This window comes from Prinia subflava, chromosome 2 (genome assembly GCF_021018805.1).
Source record: "Prinia subflava isolate CZ2003 ecotype Zambia chromosome 2, Cam_Psub_1.2, whole genome shotgun sequence".
Lineage (NCBI taxonomy): Eukaryota > Metazoa > Chordata > Aves > Passeriformes > Cisticolidae > Prinia > Prinia subflava.
Window position 1 is genome coordinate 55,833,442 of NC_086248.1, and position 14,774 is coordinate 55,848,215.

At 42.3% G+C, this 14,774-nt stretch overlaps 1 protein-coding gene and 3 non-coding genes across 4 annotated transcripts; all 4 read left to right on the plus strand.

Annotated features, from left to right (window-relative positions):
* The first annotated feature begins 4,990 nt into the window (after positions 1–4,990).
* RPS12 (ribosomal protein S12) lies at positions 4,991–8,980 on the plus strand. The gene is made up of 6 exons (XM_063390041.1): positions 4,991–5,081; positions 5,221–5,272; positions 5,689–5,805; positions 7,498–7,600; positions 8,074–8,175; positions 8,886–8,980. The coding sequence occupies exons 2-6, from the start codon at positions 5,259–5,261 to the stop codon at positions 8,946–8,948; spliced, it is 399 nt and encodes a 132-aa protein (XP_063246111.1). The 5' UTR covers positions 4,991–5,081; positions 5,221–5,258; the 3' UTR covers positions 8,949–8,980.
* On the plus strand, positions 6,546–6,620 carry LOC134547837 (small nucleolar RNA SNORD101). The gene has a single exon (XR_010079626.1). It is a non-coding gene; the product is annotated as a small nucleolar RNA SNORD101 (small nucleolar RNA).
* LOC134547846 (small nucleolar RNA SNORD100) lies at positions 7,920–8,006 on the plus strand. The gene has a single exon (XR_010079635.1). It is a non-coding gene; the product is annotated as a small nucleolar RNA SNORD100 (small nucleolar RNA).
* On the plus strand, positions 8,457–8,591 carry LOC134547845 (small nucleolar RNA SNORA33). Its single transcript, XR_010079634.1, has one exon. It is a non-coding gene; the product is annotated as a small nucleolar RNA SNORA33 (small nucleolar RNA).
* Positions 8,981–14,774: the final 5,794 nt, after the last annotated feature.

Genomic DNA, 14,774 nt, shown 5'->3' on the forward strand with positions numbered 1-14,774 from the left:
TTGCTCTTTCCAGTCAACTCCACAGCTTCCAACTACTTTCAAACCCAATCCTCCTTTCATTAATAATTACATATGAGTAACCCAACAAGGCCTACAGAGTCAGATTTTGACAGAGTCAGTGTGCACAATGTGGGAGGTAGCAGTGATACGTGACTCCAATAATGAAACATGGCTATGAACTTCCTTGCTTATGCACTGCTCATTACTGCCAAAAAAACTTATTGATAGAACACATTCGTTAATTCCTCACATATTCTTAGTAAGCTATCATTGTGGTTTAACAATGGCAGCAACTCAGCCCCACACATCCTCTCATTCACTCCTTCCTAGTGGGATCGGGCAAAGAATCAGAAGAGCAAAAGTTAGAAAACCTACGCATTGAGATAAAGACAGTTTAACTGGTGAAGAAAGAGCCATGCATGCAAGCAAAGCAAAACAAGGAATTTCTTCACCAGTTCCCATGGGCAGACAGGTGTTCAGCAATCTCCAGGAAAGCAGGGCTCCATCACATGTAATCATTACCTCAGAAGACAAATGCCATCACTCCAAATGTCCCTCACTTTCTTATTCTTCCCCCTCTACATATGGTCAGCATGACACCATACATTATAGGATATCCCTGTGGTCAGTTGGGGTCAGCTGTCCCGGCTGAATCCTCTCCCAGCTCTTTGTGCATCCCCAGCTTCCTCACTGTTGTAGTGGGCTGAGAAGTAGAAAAGGCCTTGGCTCTATGCAAGAACTGCTCTGCAGAAACTAAAACATCCCTACGTTATCAATAATGTTTACAACACAAATCCAAAGCACAGCCCCATACCAGCCACTGTATGGACAAATAACACTACCTGAACCAAAACCAGTACAGCTACAAATACTTGCTAACCTTTGAACCGGGGCCTGTTACCAGCCTATTACAACAGTTTATCAAGTCTAATAAAATATATATTTTTTAAAAGTATACCAGCCTTTCTTGCTTATGTCACAACTGCAACAATTTTAATAACATGTATTTTTTTCTCTCAGATCCCAAATTGTACGTAGAAATCAAGGCTTAGAGCACTAGTTCTCTATAAATATTAGACATAGAGTCAAATTCATGGCTTATGTCCACAAGGTAAAAACATATGAAGGACAATTGCATTGAGAATACCTTCCTTCATGGATATCCAGAACACTATGAAATGCTCAGCACATGTGGGAATACATATTCCTTACTATTGCTCTGTATAGTTGTAGAGATCTTAGAAAGACTTGCACTGCAATCAAGAAAATCCTTAGTGCATATTTATATCATATTACTATTTTTTTTTGTCAGCAGCTGCACAATGCTATTGGGAAATAGTTTAAAATTACTCCAGTGTGACCACATGATAACCACATCCTTTTAGCATCTCCTGCAAAATCTGTGGAAGGCAACAGAAACCAGAAAACTGTTTTGTTCAGTTATTATGTATCAAGGCCTTAGTTAATTTCAAAGTGCTATTGAATTACCATAGCTTGTCCCCTCTCTGAAACTCCAGAACAAACTCTCCATAATTTCTCCAAGCACTTGCAATTTGACACAGACATCTCTTGCATGTGAGGGGCTGTTCTTTTCTACATCTGGAGGCACTTGGAAATACACATCTCTCCCCACTGAGCAGAACTTCTGTGGATTTAGAACAAGAAGGCTTCCAGCTTGATTTTCCACAAGACTGAGAAATCATTTTGCAAGGAAAATGAGATAATTCTATCCTATGGCATTTATTTATTGTCCATGCCTGTGTGATGAAAGTAAGTTTTTGCAAAGATTGTCCAGAACTGAAATCAGAACTTACTGCTCAGAGTTTAGCAGTGTCCTCTCTTGGGAGGTCCTCTCATGGACCTCTTTTGGGAGTTTGCAATACCTGATACTTTCATCTGCCTTCGGGGCTGCCTCACCACACTGTTCCACTGTCTAAACTGCTCAATACTCAGTTTCTGAGTCTCCACAGTTTACAATATGGCACTTTAACCCTGAAGTCTGGCATTTTGAAGAATATATGGGTTGTGGTTGCCAGGGTGAGTACAAGAGGAAGATAAATGTTACCAGAGCGAGAGACAATGAGAGATAATGGGAGAAAGAAGCAGGAAGAGGATGGCTGAGACAAGAGTGAACTGCAGTACTGCTCTTCTGAAAAAGTTCAGTTCTCATTTTTATCAGAGTTGAGAAAGAAAGGAAGGCTGCCAGCCTGGAAAGGGAGACAGTCAGGGAGAATCAAGGAACTGAATGGCAAGCTCAAAGGGTAGTAGCTATAACCAAAAGATTTTTAAATACATGCAGCAAGATGGTGAGTCCAAATGGATCACTCAGAGCAGCAGGCTGGAAAGAATCAAAATTCTTGAATGCCATGTGACAGCAGCTTGTCTTCTTCTCCCCAAATCCAAGTTTACAGGTAGCATGTTATGGTATTTGTAATATAACCAAATTTTGAGAGGACCGAGTTCCTCTGCTCGGGCTGGTTGCTCACTGAAGCTGCAGGTCAGCATCTGCACTGATACCACCTCAGCCCTTTAGAACCCAGGCAGGCTCTTGCCCTGCATCTGGCAGCTCCTTATTTTTTAGCACTCTCATTACACCACCCATCCAGCCTCAAGTGCACTAGAAATATTTTTAGCACTGGACTGCAATCTTTGGCTTAAACATGTCATTCCCCATGGTTGCATTGAACTGTGGGGTGCTCAATGAATGTAACTCCAAGGGAAAATGCAGAGCTTAAGAAACTGGCTACTGCTTCTAGGAATATGGGCAGAAAGGTGGAGCAGGTGGAGTAGTACCAAGAGCATACAGAATGCCCACATGAACGCTGAGCTCACACTGTGCAATGAAGCGCAACTTCCAACAGGATCACACACTTTCATTAGTTATTAGACAAAAATAAAAGACTCCTTCTAGGCTCTACCAACATTTCCACACTGAATTCAGTGTCAATGAAAACCTCTTCTCTACACATACATAACTTATCTCACCATGGCTTTGTTTTCTTGCAACTCTTCTAAGAAAACTGCTTTTAGTGTTCTGCTACTAAAATATTAGACAATACTTTGACTGTTACCATCATTTTTGCTGTAATACAAAGCTTTCAGATGTGCATACTACCATCTCCTGGGCTGAACTTATATAGAAACTGATGTGTCTTAGGCTGCATACAGATTTCTTATCCTTTCAAGACCTTTAGGGGAGATAATGGTATGTTGTTGCACTCAGTACAAGACCTACCCTATAGATAAGGTGCCTTTGGGGCTTTTCAAGGGCACAAGAAGATTAAGTGATGGGTGGATATAGGGAAAAACATTACCCCCTGAGGAGATGGGAAAAAAAACCTGGTAGCATTATTTGTATGTGGTAGCACCCTTTCAGAGCAGTACAAAGGAAATCACACATTCCCACTTCTTGTGGAGGGGGAGAAGAAGTCAGGACCACATGTCTCACAGCTGCTACATTAGAATATCTGTGTTAGGACTGCAGTGGTTGCAACACACTGGGGTATTGCAACAGGAGTTGCAGTTCAGAGTTTCAACCAATATATGGCAGCATTGGAGGTGCCAAATGCATCTCAGAGGGTGCCCATGTTACCAGTGGGCACTGTTGTTCCTACCCACTTTGTCCTTGGTAGTTCAGCTTGCAGGGAGAGGACAGCCCCCACTGTGCTTCTCTCTCCATGACTTGCTCAGAGGTTGGCTTCTGCCCTTTCTAGACCTCTGCGGTGTAAGTATGTGACCGCCTCAGAGCTGACATGAGCTGTGTCTCACAGCTGGAGACTGGAAGTGCTGCAGCCCCCAGCCGGGCCTTTCCCCTGGGCAGGCTCTGAAAGGCTGTGCTGCCTGAACTGGGGCATGGGGGGTGGCTCTGAGACAGCCAAGCAGGTTCCACTTTTCCTCTCTGTCCTCCTCTGCCCTGACCAGCTCCAGTGACTCACTTTGTGCATAAGTGTCTCTTCCCTAGCTGTATTTAGCCTACATCCTGCTGCCTGGTAACACCAGAAGACCAAGGAAGAACACATTGTGTAAAAGGTGTCTGACAACACTGGTGACAAATGTGTTTGATTGCGCTAGCCACAAACCACGGCTATCGATATTTGTTACTTATTTCTCTTCTATTTTGTCACTATTTATTTTTACAAAGACGGTGACATGTAGAGCACACAACAGTCAAGTCATCCAGTCTGGAGCAGCTGGGATGGACAAAGCCCCGTGCCAGACTGACAGTCCCTGAGCAAGGAACACGCTCAGTGTGGTGGCCGTGCTGCACTCGCCATCAGCTGAATCACCTGTGTGTGTGTGACGGGAACAGGAGTGAGCAGTTTCGAGGGTTCCAGTCTACAGCTCAGTGTTGTGACCCACTGGCAGAGAGGGGAATCAGTTTTCCCCATGCTCCCCATCTACCAGCGACAGAGGGATGGTGTCAGGTGGGGACAGACTCCTTTGGCAGCACCAGGTGCACTTCCTGCCCCAGGGAAGCAGCCCAGGTGACCCCTGGCTGGTGACCACCCCTCGGTGACTCCTGCCCAGCTCCCACACTTGGTTTTCCCCCAAGAGGCTGCTCCCCCAAATCAAATGGATACTTTAGGCACTTAAAAGTGTCTTTTTCCATTAAAAGAACATTGTTCCTTTTTATGCAACTTCTTGGGTTATAGTTTTCCTTCAGGGACTTGATTTGCACCATTCTTTCCCTGGAAAATAGCAAAATAACTTTCTTGTGAGGCTTTATTTAACCCTCATTGAGGAAGGGCCTCTGCTGTGACTGCTGGGGTCAGTCATTGATAACAGCAGGAGTATCTATCACAGAGTATTTGTTTGACAAAGCCATTTGCAGCTATTGCTTACAGCCATTCAGTTTCATCCTTTAATTTCTGTTTCAAACCAGGTCCCAGCTCTTGGTTTCAAACCCGCACAAATCTCCCTCTCCCGCGGACAAGTGGCGGGCAGGCCGAAGATCAGGCACCGCGGCGGGCAGCCCCGGCGCACACGCGCATGCGCGCGCAGGCCGGGGGTCCTGTCGCGCTATAAGAGCGCGCGGCGGAAGCCACGCCCCCTCTCTGTGCAGCGGCGCGCGGTGGTGCCGGGTGAGTGTCCGCCATGGCGCCGGGGCCCGGCCGGGCGGGATCCCCCCGGCCCTCGGGCCATCGCGGCGGGAGCGGGCCGGGCGGGGGCCCCGGGGCGGCCGGCGCCGCTCACCGGGGCGGCCTGTGTCTGTATTTGCAGTAGGAACCCAGGCGGGGACCGCACCCACCGAGAGCGCCATGGCCGAGGAAGGGTGAGCAGGGCCGGGGCCGTCGGGGGCGGCGGGCGGAGGGGCCGGGTCGCTCCATTGCGCGGCAGGCTTGGGAGCTGTGGCAGTGCCGTGTGTGCTGCCCCGGCGCGGTGCTGCTGCGTGCGTCCTGCAGGCCGGGAGATGGGCGCGGGGACCGCCTGGCAGGGCCGCGGTGCGCATGGCGTCCTCTCCTCCCTAAAGGAGCATGCAGGCAGCATGGCCCGGTGCTCGCCAGGAGGATTTGATGCTACAGCTTCTTTCGAGTTCATCTTTCGTCGGTTCTTCCTGTGGCTTAGTTTTTTAACTTGCTCTTCTTCTGTACTTTTGTTAATGGCCGGGTGTCTGCAGGTGAACGGGAAGCTTTTGCTTTTCGTTTAAAGTTGATGGCACGATCCGAACATTGTGTGTCTTCTCTTTAGCATTACTGCTGGAGGTGTAATGGATGTTAACACCGCTCTGCAAGAAGTGCTGAAGACCGCACTTATCCACGATGGCCTTGCTCGCGGTATCCGTGAAGCAGCCAAAGCCTTGGACAAGTAAGTGTGGTGTCACTGGTTTCTCTAATGTGAACAGTAAAACCATGTGAGACCTTGTGATGAGGTGTGTTAAACACGTGCAGTGGCCATTTTGTCCAGGTGTTTAGTTTAGGACTTAACAAGACTATAGTTCTCTGCCAGTAATTTTTGTCTTTTGTAATGTCTGGTTTGAGGCTTTAAAGTACAATCTTAAAATATAGAAGCTAAACTCGGTGATTCAACTACCTCTGGTGTATTGGGTCCTGTCTTTTTGTGGCCGCAGTGCCATTGAGTGTTCATGTGGGTATTTGGGTTTTGTGAAGAAAATGGAATGATACTTGCTCTATGTAGCTATGAAAATCTGGGTCTCAAGAATATTGTATTTTAGAAGGTAATCAAGCATTCTCAAAACTTTATAAGACTTAAATTGGGTTGGTATGTATTTCAGACTTTTTCTTGAAGAGTTTATTTCGTTTTTGTGAAAAAGCCTTAAATTTATAGCTTTCTTTTTTTTTTTTTTAGTATTGCAACAGTAAATAATTTGTCAAAGTGCAATATCGATACAATATTAAACTTATGTGCCAGTCCTAGAGTAATCAGTTACGGTCTTTTGTAGGGCAAAGCATATATATATCTGTATATATATGTAGGTATGTGTGTATGTATATATATAGGTATACATACACACCTGTGTGTGTGTGTTTATATGCAAATCCGTACCTGCCTTGCAAGAAAAGTCTGCCTAAATGTAAAGCTGCAGTGTTTGGGTGATGACTTCACAGTTAGTCGGATACCCCTTCACTCGTCCTGTGAGTGACAACTGCTGTCTGACAAACCTGTATGCAGAAACCGCTGGGACAAGGCACTGATCAAGGGCAGAGAAATTCACCTTGGGTCGCTGACAGCCGGTTTGTATGAGTTCTTCTGAGTTCAGCTACAGCTTTATAAGCTGTGTGTTAAAAGGATGATGTGTGTGTGAGCTTTGTAGACATTTGTGTGTGATGGTTCTTGCTTGGAAACGTTTCTGGCATTCTGGTGACACCTGCTGAAGAAGGTCTTTCTAGGGAAAAATGACTTTGTTTGCAGGGGTCACGTTGCATTAGGTGAAGCATAGAAGACCTACTCAGCTCTCTTTGTTGTCAGGTATCCCTTTGGTATCTTAACATTGTACCACAGTATACAAAGATCCTAATTAGAATTGGGGCCCTGTCATAACAGCTTCTCTGAACGTAAGTAGAAAAGATTGTTCTGAAGAACTCACAACACCTTGACATGGAAATTCAAGCTTTTAGTGATTACACTTCTAATGTTAAATTACTATAATCTGTGGTAAATAAGAAAAAGTGACTTGTAGCTTGGTTAATTTGTAACAATGACAGTTCTGTAGGGGACCTGGTGTTTATCCAGTCATCAAACCTTTTTCCAATGGCTGAGAATTTACTTAGAGGCATTTTTAAAAGCTTTTAAAACAGGAATAGAATCTGGGGGTAAAGCTAACAATGTATGAATAGCCTGTAATGTATATATGAAAAACTAAAAAGTGACAAATCACATCAAAAGTATTTCAAAAGCTTGTGGTGTATCACGGCGAAGTTTAAACATAGGAAGTGGTTCTCTAGAAATGCATGTGCTGAATTCAATTATTTTTGGTTTTGTTTATCAAGAAATCTCAATTACTGAAGTAACAACTCTCAGTTCTCTTTTTTTTTTTAGACGCCAAGCCCATCTCTGTGTTCTGGCTTCAAACTGTGATGAACCCACATATGTCAAACTAGTTGAAGCACTCTGTGCAGAACATCAGATCAACTTAATAAAGGTGAGTGTCAATTTGAGACAAAAGTTTGGAACAGTTATGCTTCTTGTTTCAGCATGTAGAGAGCTGAACCTTTAGAACACTGCTGTAATTCTCTGTATGGCTTACCTAGGCAGAACTTCCCTTAGCAGCAGATTGTTCTAGTTCTGTGTAATTACCATTTTTCCAAGTAGTAGACCTGTGGATGTAAATGGCAAGGGGTGTGGATTGGGTATTTTGCACAGTTAAAGTGAATTCTGGTGGTGTCCTGTGCAATAAGAAATGAAATGATTGCTGGGAGTGGAGGGCAGGGGGCGCATTCAGTGACTCCAGGGAGGCTCAAGCTGTACAATGATGATACTTTGGCTCCCTCTGCTGATGCCTGTGAGGAGAGCAGCCATCCGTTACCCAATACTTCTGACAGTACAGCAGCTTCTGGGCTGGAGCCAGGTGTGCCAGAAATGGCAGGTTCTAATGTGATGTGATGCCCTGCACAGGTGGACGATAACAAGAAGCTGGGAGAATGGGTGGGTCTCTGCAAGATCGACAGAGAAGGAAAACCTCGCAAAGTGGTGGGCTGCAGTTGTGTGGTTGTCAAAGTAAGATTGCTAATTATGTCTTTATTTCTTGACTTCTGAAAATCTGTAGTAAACAAAAGGTTGCTTTAGATAAGGGACCATTAAATACAGCTCCTAATTTTTTTAACGGTTTTATATTGTTGATAAGCTGCTTTCCTGTATCATAGTCCCTGTCATGTTTATTTACTCATATACATTTTGTGATTAAATGGTTGTGTCCTCGAAGTATCCATGCCTACCTGCCAGTAGTCATTTAAGGGAGAGGCCTACTTAGAAGATAGGAAGCTTTGCTCCAGAAAAAAAAGCCAGTTCAGTGCGTCCGCTCAACTTGAAAGTGTTTTGCGGAGCTTATTTCACATGAACACTGGCAAAGTAAAGCCACAGTACGAGCCTTGAAGACTTTGTGGTCTCTGAGGTCCCAAGAGATGGCTACATCCTCACAATCAGTACTAGTATCTGCATGTATCTTCATAGTTACTTAGGCAGAAAAGATTTTGTTTGTGTCCTTGTCAACGGGTGTTACATTTGAATGTAGTAGAACAGTACTTTATTAGAACAGCCTTATTAAAGAACAAGAGAACAACTGGCAAATTGCTTGAGCTTACTTGTGTGTAGTTTTGGGAATTCCTTGTGAAAAAGTGTCAGAATCCCATTTGTCCTTGTGAAAAAAAAACAGTTTGTAAAATTAAGGATGGGTCTGTATGTTAATAATGGGTTATTTTGTGTTACAGGACTATGGCAAGGAATCTCAGGCCAAAGATGTCATCGAAGAGTACTTCAAGTGCAAGAAATGAATGACAAATAAATTTTGAACCAGTCTAGTGTATGTGTGATTAATGATTTGGTGTCTGTAAAACAGTTGTTTTGAGTTGCAAAGGATAGCATCAGAAAGTGCAGAAACTTTGCAAATGCTGGTGTAGTTTATTAGCATTTTAACTGTTCCAGTTTGCTAAAAAGATCATGGGGATCCCTCCCATTCCTGTTTAGGGTAATTGTGTTTCCAGTTCCTACCCCAGAAGTTGCTAGCTAGAACATGGCACAGATTCAAGTTGCAATAGTGCAGACAGTTATACTGTCCTTGCTTGGTAGTGCTTTGGTCTGTATTTCTAGGATTCTGAGTAACTTGTCTAAAGTATTGCTGCCTCTGTGATAAAAACTTGGGCCCCTCTGCTGAGACAGATGAGAACAGCCTTAACTGTTTCCCAAGTCTTCTGAGATGTTGCAGGATTTCTATAAATGCTTTCTTAGTTTATCCAGGGGACTTAAAAGACACAAGATGTGTTTTCCGTGTTCCTCTGCCTCAGATTATAGGTGATAGCATCTTCTAAATAGTGTTGTCATGCACTTGTAGATCTGATTATGTAGTTCTGAGTAGGTAGGGTAGCCAAAGAGGTGAGTTCTCATTTGCTCAGATAAGGCAGTGTTAAACTCCTAACTTGCCCACTGTTGTGGTTTCTGCAGTAGTTAAAGTTCAGAATGTGTTTTTTTTGTCTGTTTTTTAGAACCAAGTGATTCAGACTGGAAGATGTGATTTGTTTCTCTCCTGCAAGTTTTACGTGAATTAAATTTTCTGCAGAGTAGCTCTTAAGTGAAGTAAATCACAAAGAATTGGACTGTTATGCTGATGTGTAAGATTGAATGTGAATATGTGGGGCTGAGCACCTATGCCTGAGGAGCTGGGAATGTTCACCTGTGTTCATGCTCTTAAACTTCAATTTTCATTATGGTTTGTAACCCCTCTTGATATCCCTGTCATAAGTGTACGAGTGAAGGCAGGCATCTTCTCCAGCCAGGCTCAGATGCACTTTTCTTACAGGTCCTCTTTAGGCTCTTGGAGAGGCTCTTAGTTTTGGCCTTGTCTACTACTTTGTAGTAGCTAGATCTGGGTGACTTCAGTTGCTGAAAAGGTTTCTGTAGTAACATTTTCAGGTGTACTCAATAAAGTCACCTGTTCAAATCTGTGAGGTCTGTATCCTTTTGCTAAACTTCATGCATGTTCTCAGAAAACAGACCTTAAGGTACTGGAATTTGTCCAAAGGAGGGTGGCAAGTCTTGTGTAGGGTCTGGAGCCAGTTAGGAGGCTGTGGTTGTTTATCCTGGAAGAGGCTTGGTGGGGGACCATGCCACTCTACAGCCATCTGAAAGGTTGTAATGAGGTGGGGGTCTCTTCTCCAAAGCAGCAAGTTACAAGTTAAGAGAAATGTCCTGGGGAGGTTTAAACTGGGTATTCTGGAATATGCTTGGGCGTTGGAGCAGGCTGCCCAGGGAAAAGGTGGAATCAGCAATCCTAGAGGCAGTTAAAAGACTTGTAGGTTTGACACTTGAGAACATGGTTTGGTGGTGGATTTGGCAGTGTTTGGTTTGCAGTTGGTCTCCATGATCTTTTCCAACCTAATTTATTCCATGATTCAATTTGTGTGTTAAGCCTGCAACCAAGTTGAGGGGAGTCCAGCTCACACAAACTATGGGTTTACAAAACACTCATTTAACATGTTTTAACTCGGTGAGAGAAATAACATCAAAGTGGTTTTTGTGCTTGATTTATGCCTGTTGAATGGCAACAGCAGTAGCTGGGTTATTATATTTCCTCTGAATTACTATGAAGGGATTCAAGTAAGGGGAGTTGTAGTTTACAAGCAAGTTTGTTAGGCAGTGTTTCTTTTGCTGCAGTGGAATGACACCTCAGTAAACATTTAGGAATGCTATTTTTTTTACTGTCACCTTGCCATTTTACATGGCAATGAATATTAGTACTAGGGAATGGCACCTTCTTGTGCCAGTTTTTTTTTCATTGGAGTGGAATCAAGACTTCCTAAGTATTTTTTGAAAGAATAAATTAGGTTGAAATCTAGATTTTCTTACCAAAGTGCTTAGGTGTCAAATAAGGGCTTTTCTGGAAATGAATCGTGACAAGAAGTGACCTTGGAGTTTATGCAGCGTAAGCACTGGAGAACTAAGTTTGCTTTATGCTTTTTAATTAAGATTATCCCTAGGGTTTTGTTTATTTTCAAAAATTTCCTGAGAACCAAATTCCACTCACAGCTTTTGATTTACCTCGACATTTATTAAAAGTTTATTTTATTTTTCTAAATTGGCTGAAGCAAGGAAGTGATTACTAGTCCTTCTTGCTGCATCACTTAGTAAATGCTTCTCTGAGGCCTTTGCATTGTAGACTAAAGAGACCCCATATCTTCATTCTTTCTTGATCAAGGGTATTTTTATTTAACTGTAGAAGATGTACTGATTTTGATATGTCCTGCAGGATTTCGGGTAAGTCTTTTGAGTAGGCTTTGGGGTTCTACTTGAGGTTCCAGCCCAAAGGGGTACATTACTGGTCTGCAGAATGGATGTGGTCAGACAGCATTAAACATGGGAATGGAAATTAAAGACTTCAGAGTTAGGGTTCCAGGACCGACCCTGACTTTTCTTCTGTTCATCATATTTAATGTCACTTTCATGTTTTCCTTTTGAAACTCATAATACAATGATTTGCTCAATGATGTATGTTTTGTGGCTTTTGGTTGGCAAAAGCATCAGATTTTTTTCCTGAACTAGAATAGCAGGCTTGGGTGGTTTTGTGTGGAAGGGTAGGTGTTTCCAAGCCTAAATTATGTTTCACTATGAAGCAGAAAGCTAATGAAGTGCTTTTAAGAAATTCTGGTAGGTCATTGTGAAGGTGTCAGGAACAGCATTGGAGAACATCTGATGTGTTAATTTAAAAGTCTTGAAACCAGTTAAGCTCATTTTCTGTCAGAACCACCTGTGTGTCATCTGAGCCACTACTGTTTTTCTGTCTGTTACGTGTTTTGCTGCAGGTCATAAAAGCTTGGGTATCTGTGCAGCAGCACCACCACCACCAATTTGCAGAGTTGCTGCTTTGATGGAGTGATGGGCCCAACTGTGGCTCCTGTAGGAGAATTGGCAGTACCTGGCCTCCCCTCTTAGCAATGGCGGTGCATATTTCACTGGTGCAGCTCCTTGGAGTCTGGGATGATGGCACAGCTACTGTGCTACTTCTGGCTAAAAGGGGTTATGCATGTTTCCGAGGTGTGAGCCTGAGAGCTCACTTGATGGGAGTTTTGTTCTAGGACAGCTCGCTCGCAGCAGGGTCCTGTTGGAATGTGCTGATGTGCTTTGCAGTAGCGCAACTGTTGGGGCATCGGGGCTTGTCAGCAGCACATCTCCTGCTGCTGCACAAGCACTTCTGTGGGCTTCAGCCAGTAATTTGGAGAGCATTGTTTACTTTGCCTGCTTTGCCAAGAAAAGAGTGTGTTCCTGTCTTATTTAATGCATTAAGTATTTTATGAAGGGTGAGAACTAATCTCACATATAGAAAAAATATATTTAATAATAAACAACAAAATATCCACAAAATATGTAAAAAACTAGGCATAGGTCCCAATATTTTCTGTTTAATAACATTTCTGGTTGAGAATTGCCTCTACCTGTCTGATTTTGTTCCGTGTTAGTTTTGGAAAACCTGGCTATGCCAGCTGCAAGCCAGTGTTCCTCATGTGTCTGTGTTCCTGAAGCTGGTGCAAGCATTGTCCCTGAAACCTGCTCCCTTTCCTGGAGACTGCAAAGGTCTCTCACCCAAGGGTGTGAAGGAACTCTGAACATACATCTGTTTATCAGCCTTGAAGATATCTTGAAGATGATATGTTTGGGATGTGAACCCTTGGTAGGATTTGTAATTTGTGTTAGAATATTGCCTGGAAAATAGAACTTCCCTAACAAATTAGAGTGCTAACATAAAAGCAAACTTGAAAGCGTTCAGGTACACACTATGCCAAAAACTGTACATGGCAAAGTAATTCTACAATTTTTATAAGGTTAATTGATCAGTATACCTAGCACATATTGTCCAATTAAAAGGTTGGCTGGTTAGGTAGTAATTCCCAGAGTCTTGCCCCACTGGAAGCGGCCCAGGGGCTTCTTTGCCCCAATTCTGTTATCCCCAGTCCTGATTCTGGTTGGAAAACAGAACATCCTCATGATTGTTTTTTGTCTTGGAATAAGACTAAACAATATTTTAGGAATGTGTCTAGAAGGTTTGCTTATTGTTCCTAAATGTATGGAAAGAGGATAGGAAAATTACTAGGAGCTACAGCTGTGCATTAGTGATTCACAAAGTTACAAATACATGAAAAATAAAAAGCTAAACATCTTAGGCATCAAGACCATTGAACCAGATAGCAGATGTTAGGTGAGCACAGATGTGGTTTGTATTTTTCAGCCTTAAGGAAAGCAGAAGTAAGGACAAATTATTTTTTCAATGGTTTTAGACATTTAAGTAATGCACAGATATGTTTTCAGCCATTGGTCAACAAGCAAATGTTTATTTTGAGATTCTCTTTAGTAAAATGGGCAGCTGGAGTGGTTAGTATGTGTTGTATGTAATGATCCCACATGCATTCATAATTTCTTGGTGTGCTGGCATTATTTGTGTATGAAAGTCCACCACAGAAAGCCCTAAGTGCACATATCAACTGCTTCATATATCTGATCTACTCTAAATTATGATACAGTCTTTTACAGAAATAAATCACTATACAAATACCTGAACTTTCAGCCATTTGTTACCATGCTTTTTTTTCATTCTGAAAGTGTCCAAGTCATGTTATGTTATATGACCTAATGGAAACTAATCTGAAAATCACCTTGCCTTAAGGAGTTTTCCCCCTCCTTTCTAATTCAAAAACAATTAGAGGGGACTTTTTATAGTTTGTAAGTAAAAGTATTTAAAATATTTTCACTGAGACCTCTGAGCAACACAATATTACATGAAATGGGCATACTTTAAGTAACAAGTATGCTTTTAGGCATAAAAATTTAGGCACAATTTGGATTGTACCTGATGGGTTGGTTTAATTTTTTTTTATTGATATCTAATATTTTATATTGCTGAAAGATTAATAGGCACAAAAAAGTTATGTAAAAAAATGTATAAGGGAGAAAATGTTCAGGTACAAATCAACCTAGTTTGTCCTATAGCTCAGTCACTGTCAGGAATCTGTTTGTCTTTGCTGTAGTCTGACTAAGATCTAAGGCAAGGTAAGTTTTACACTTTGAGGTAGAACAGTAGAGTTAGTATATTGATGTTCTACAATATACTTATGTGTAAGCAAGCAGAAACTATGTTCCAAAACTGATGAAAAAGGCATTTATGTCAGTGCCTGGCATGCCAGGTTGCTGTCCTGTAAAATTTACAATCAAGTTGTGAAACTGAAAAAACGTACTTTATGTGGATTTACCGAAAAAAGTTTATTAAATTACTTGCTTTCATATTAAAAAATCATACTTCCAGTATGCTTTTTTTCCCTTCTCACCTGAGTGGTTCTAAGACATTTTCTGCAATGAAAGAGTTCAAATCCCTGTTGAAATAAGCTTTGTATTTTGAGGATAGAAAAAAAGCCATGACCCCTAAGTAACCTTTTGTATTGATTGTATTGTTAGCAGCCAGTGTGTTGGGTAACATAATACAGATGCTTAGGACAGATTTAGGAAGGCAAATGGAGGAAAAAACCAAAAGCTTTCTAGTTTTAAGACTTTAAGGGAATTGAGGTCATGTTTTGTAGAACCCCTCCACAAAAAAATGAAACACCCTTAGATATCCATAT

What these genes read in the sequence shown, in the direction of transcription:
- RPS12 (XM_063390041.1), top strand. An exon ending in GCAGCCAAAGCCTTGGACAA is followed by an intron (nt 5,806 to 7,497) that starts GTAAGTGTGGTG and finishes TTTTTTTTTTAG; the next exon opens with ACGCCAAGCCCATCTCTGTG. An exon ending in ATCAGATCAACTTAATAAAG is followed by an intron (nt 7,601 to 8,073) that starts GTGAGTGTCAAT and finishes TGCCCTGCACAG; the next exon opens with GTGGACGATAACAAGAAGCT.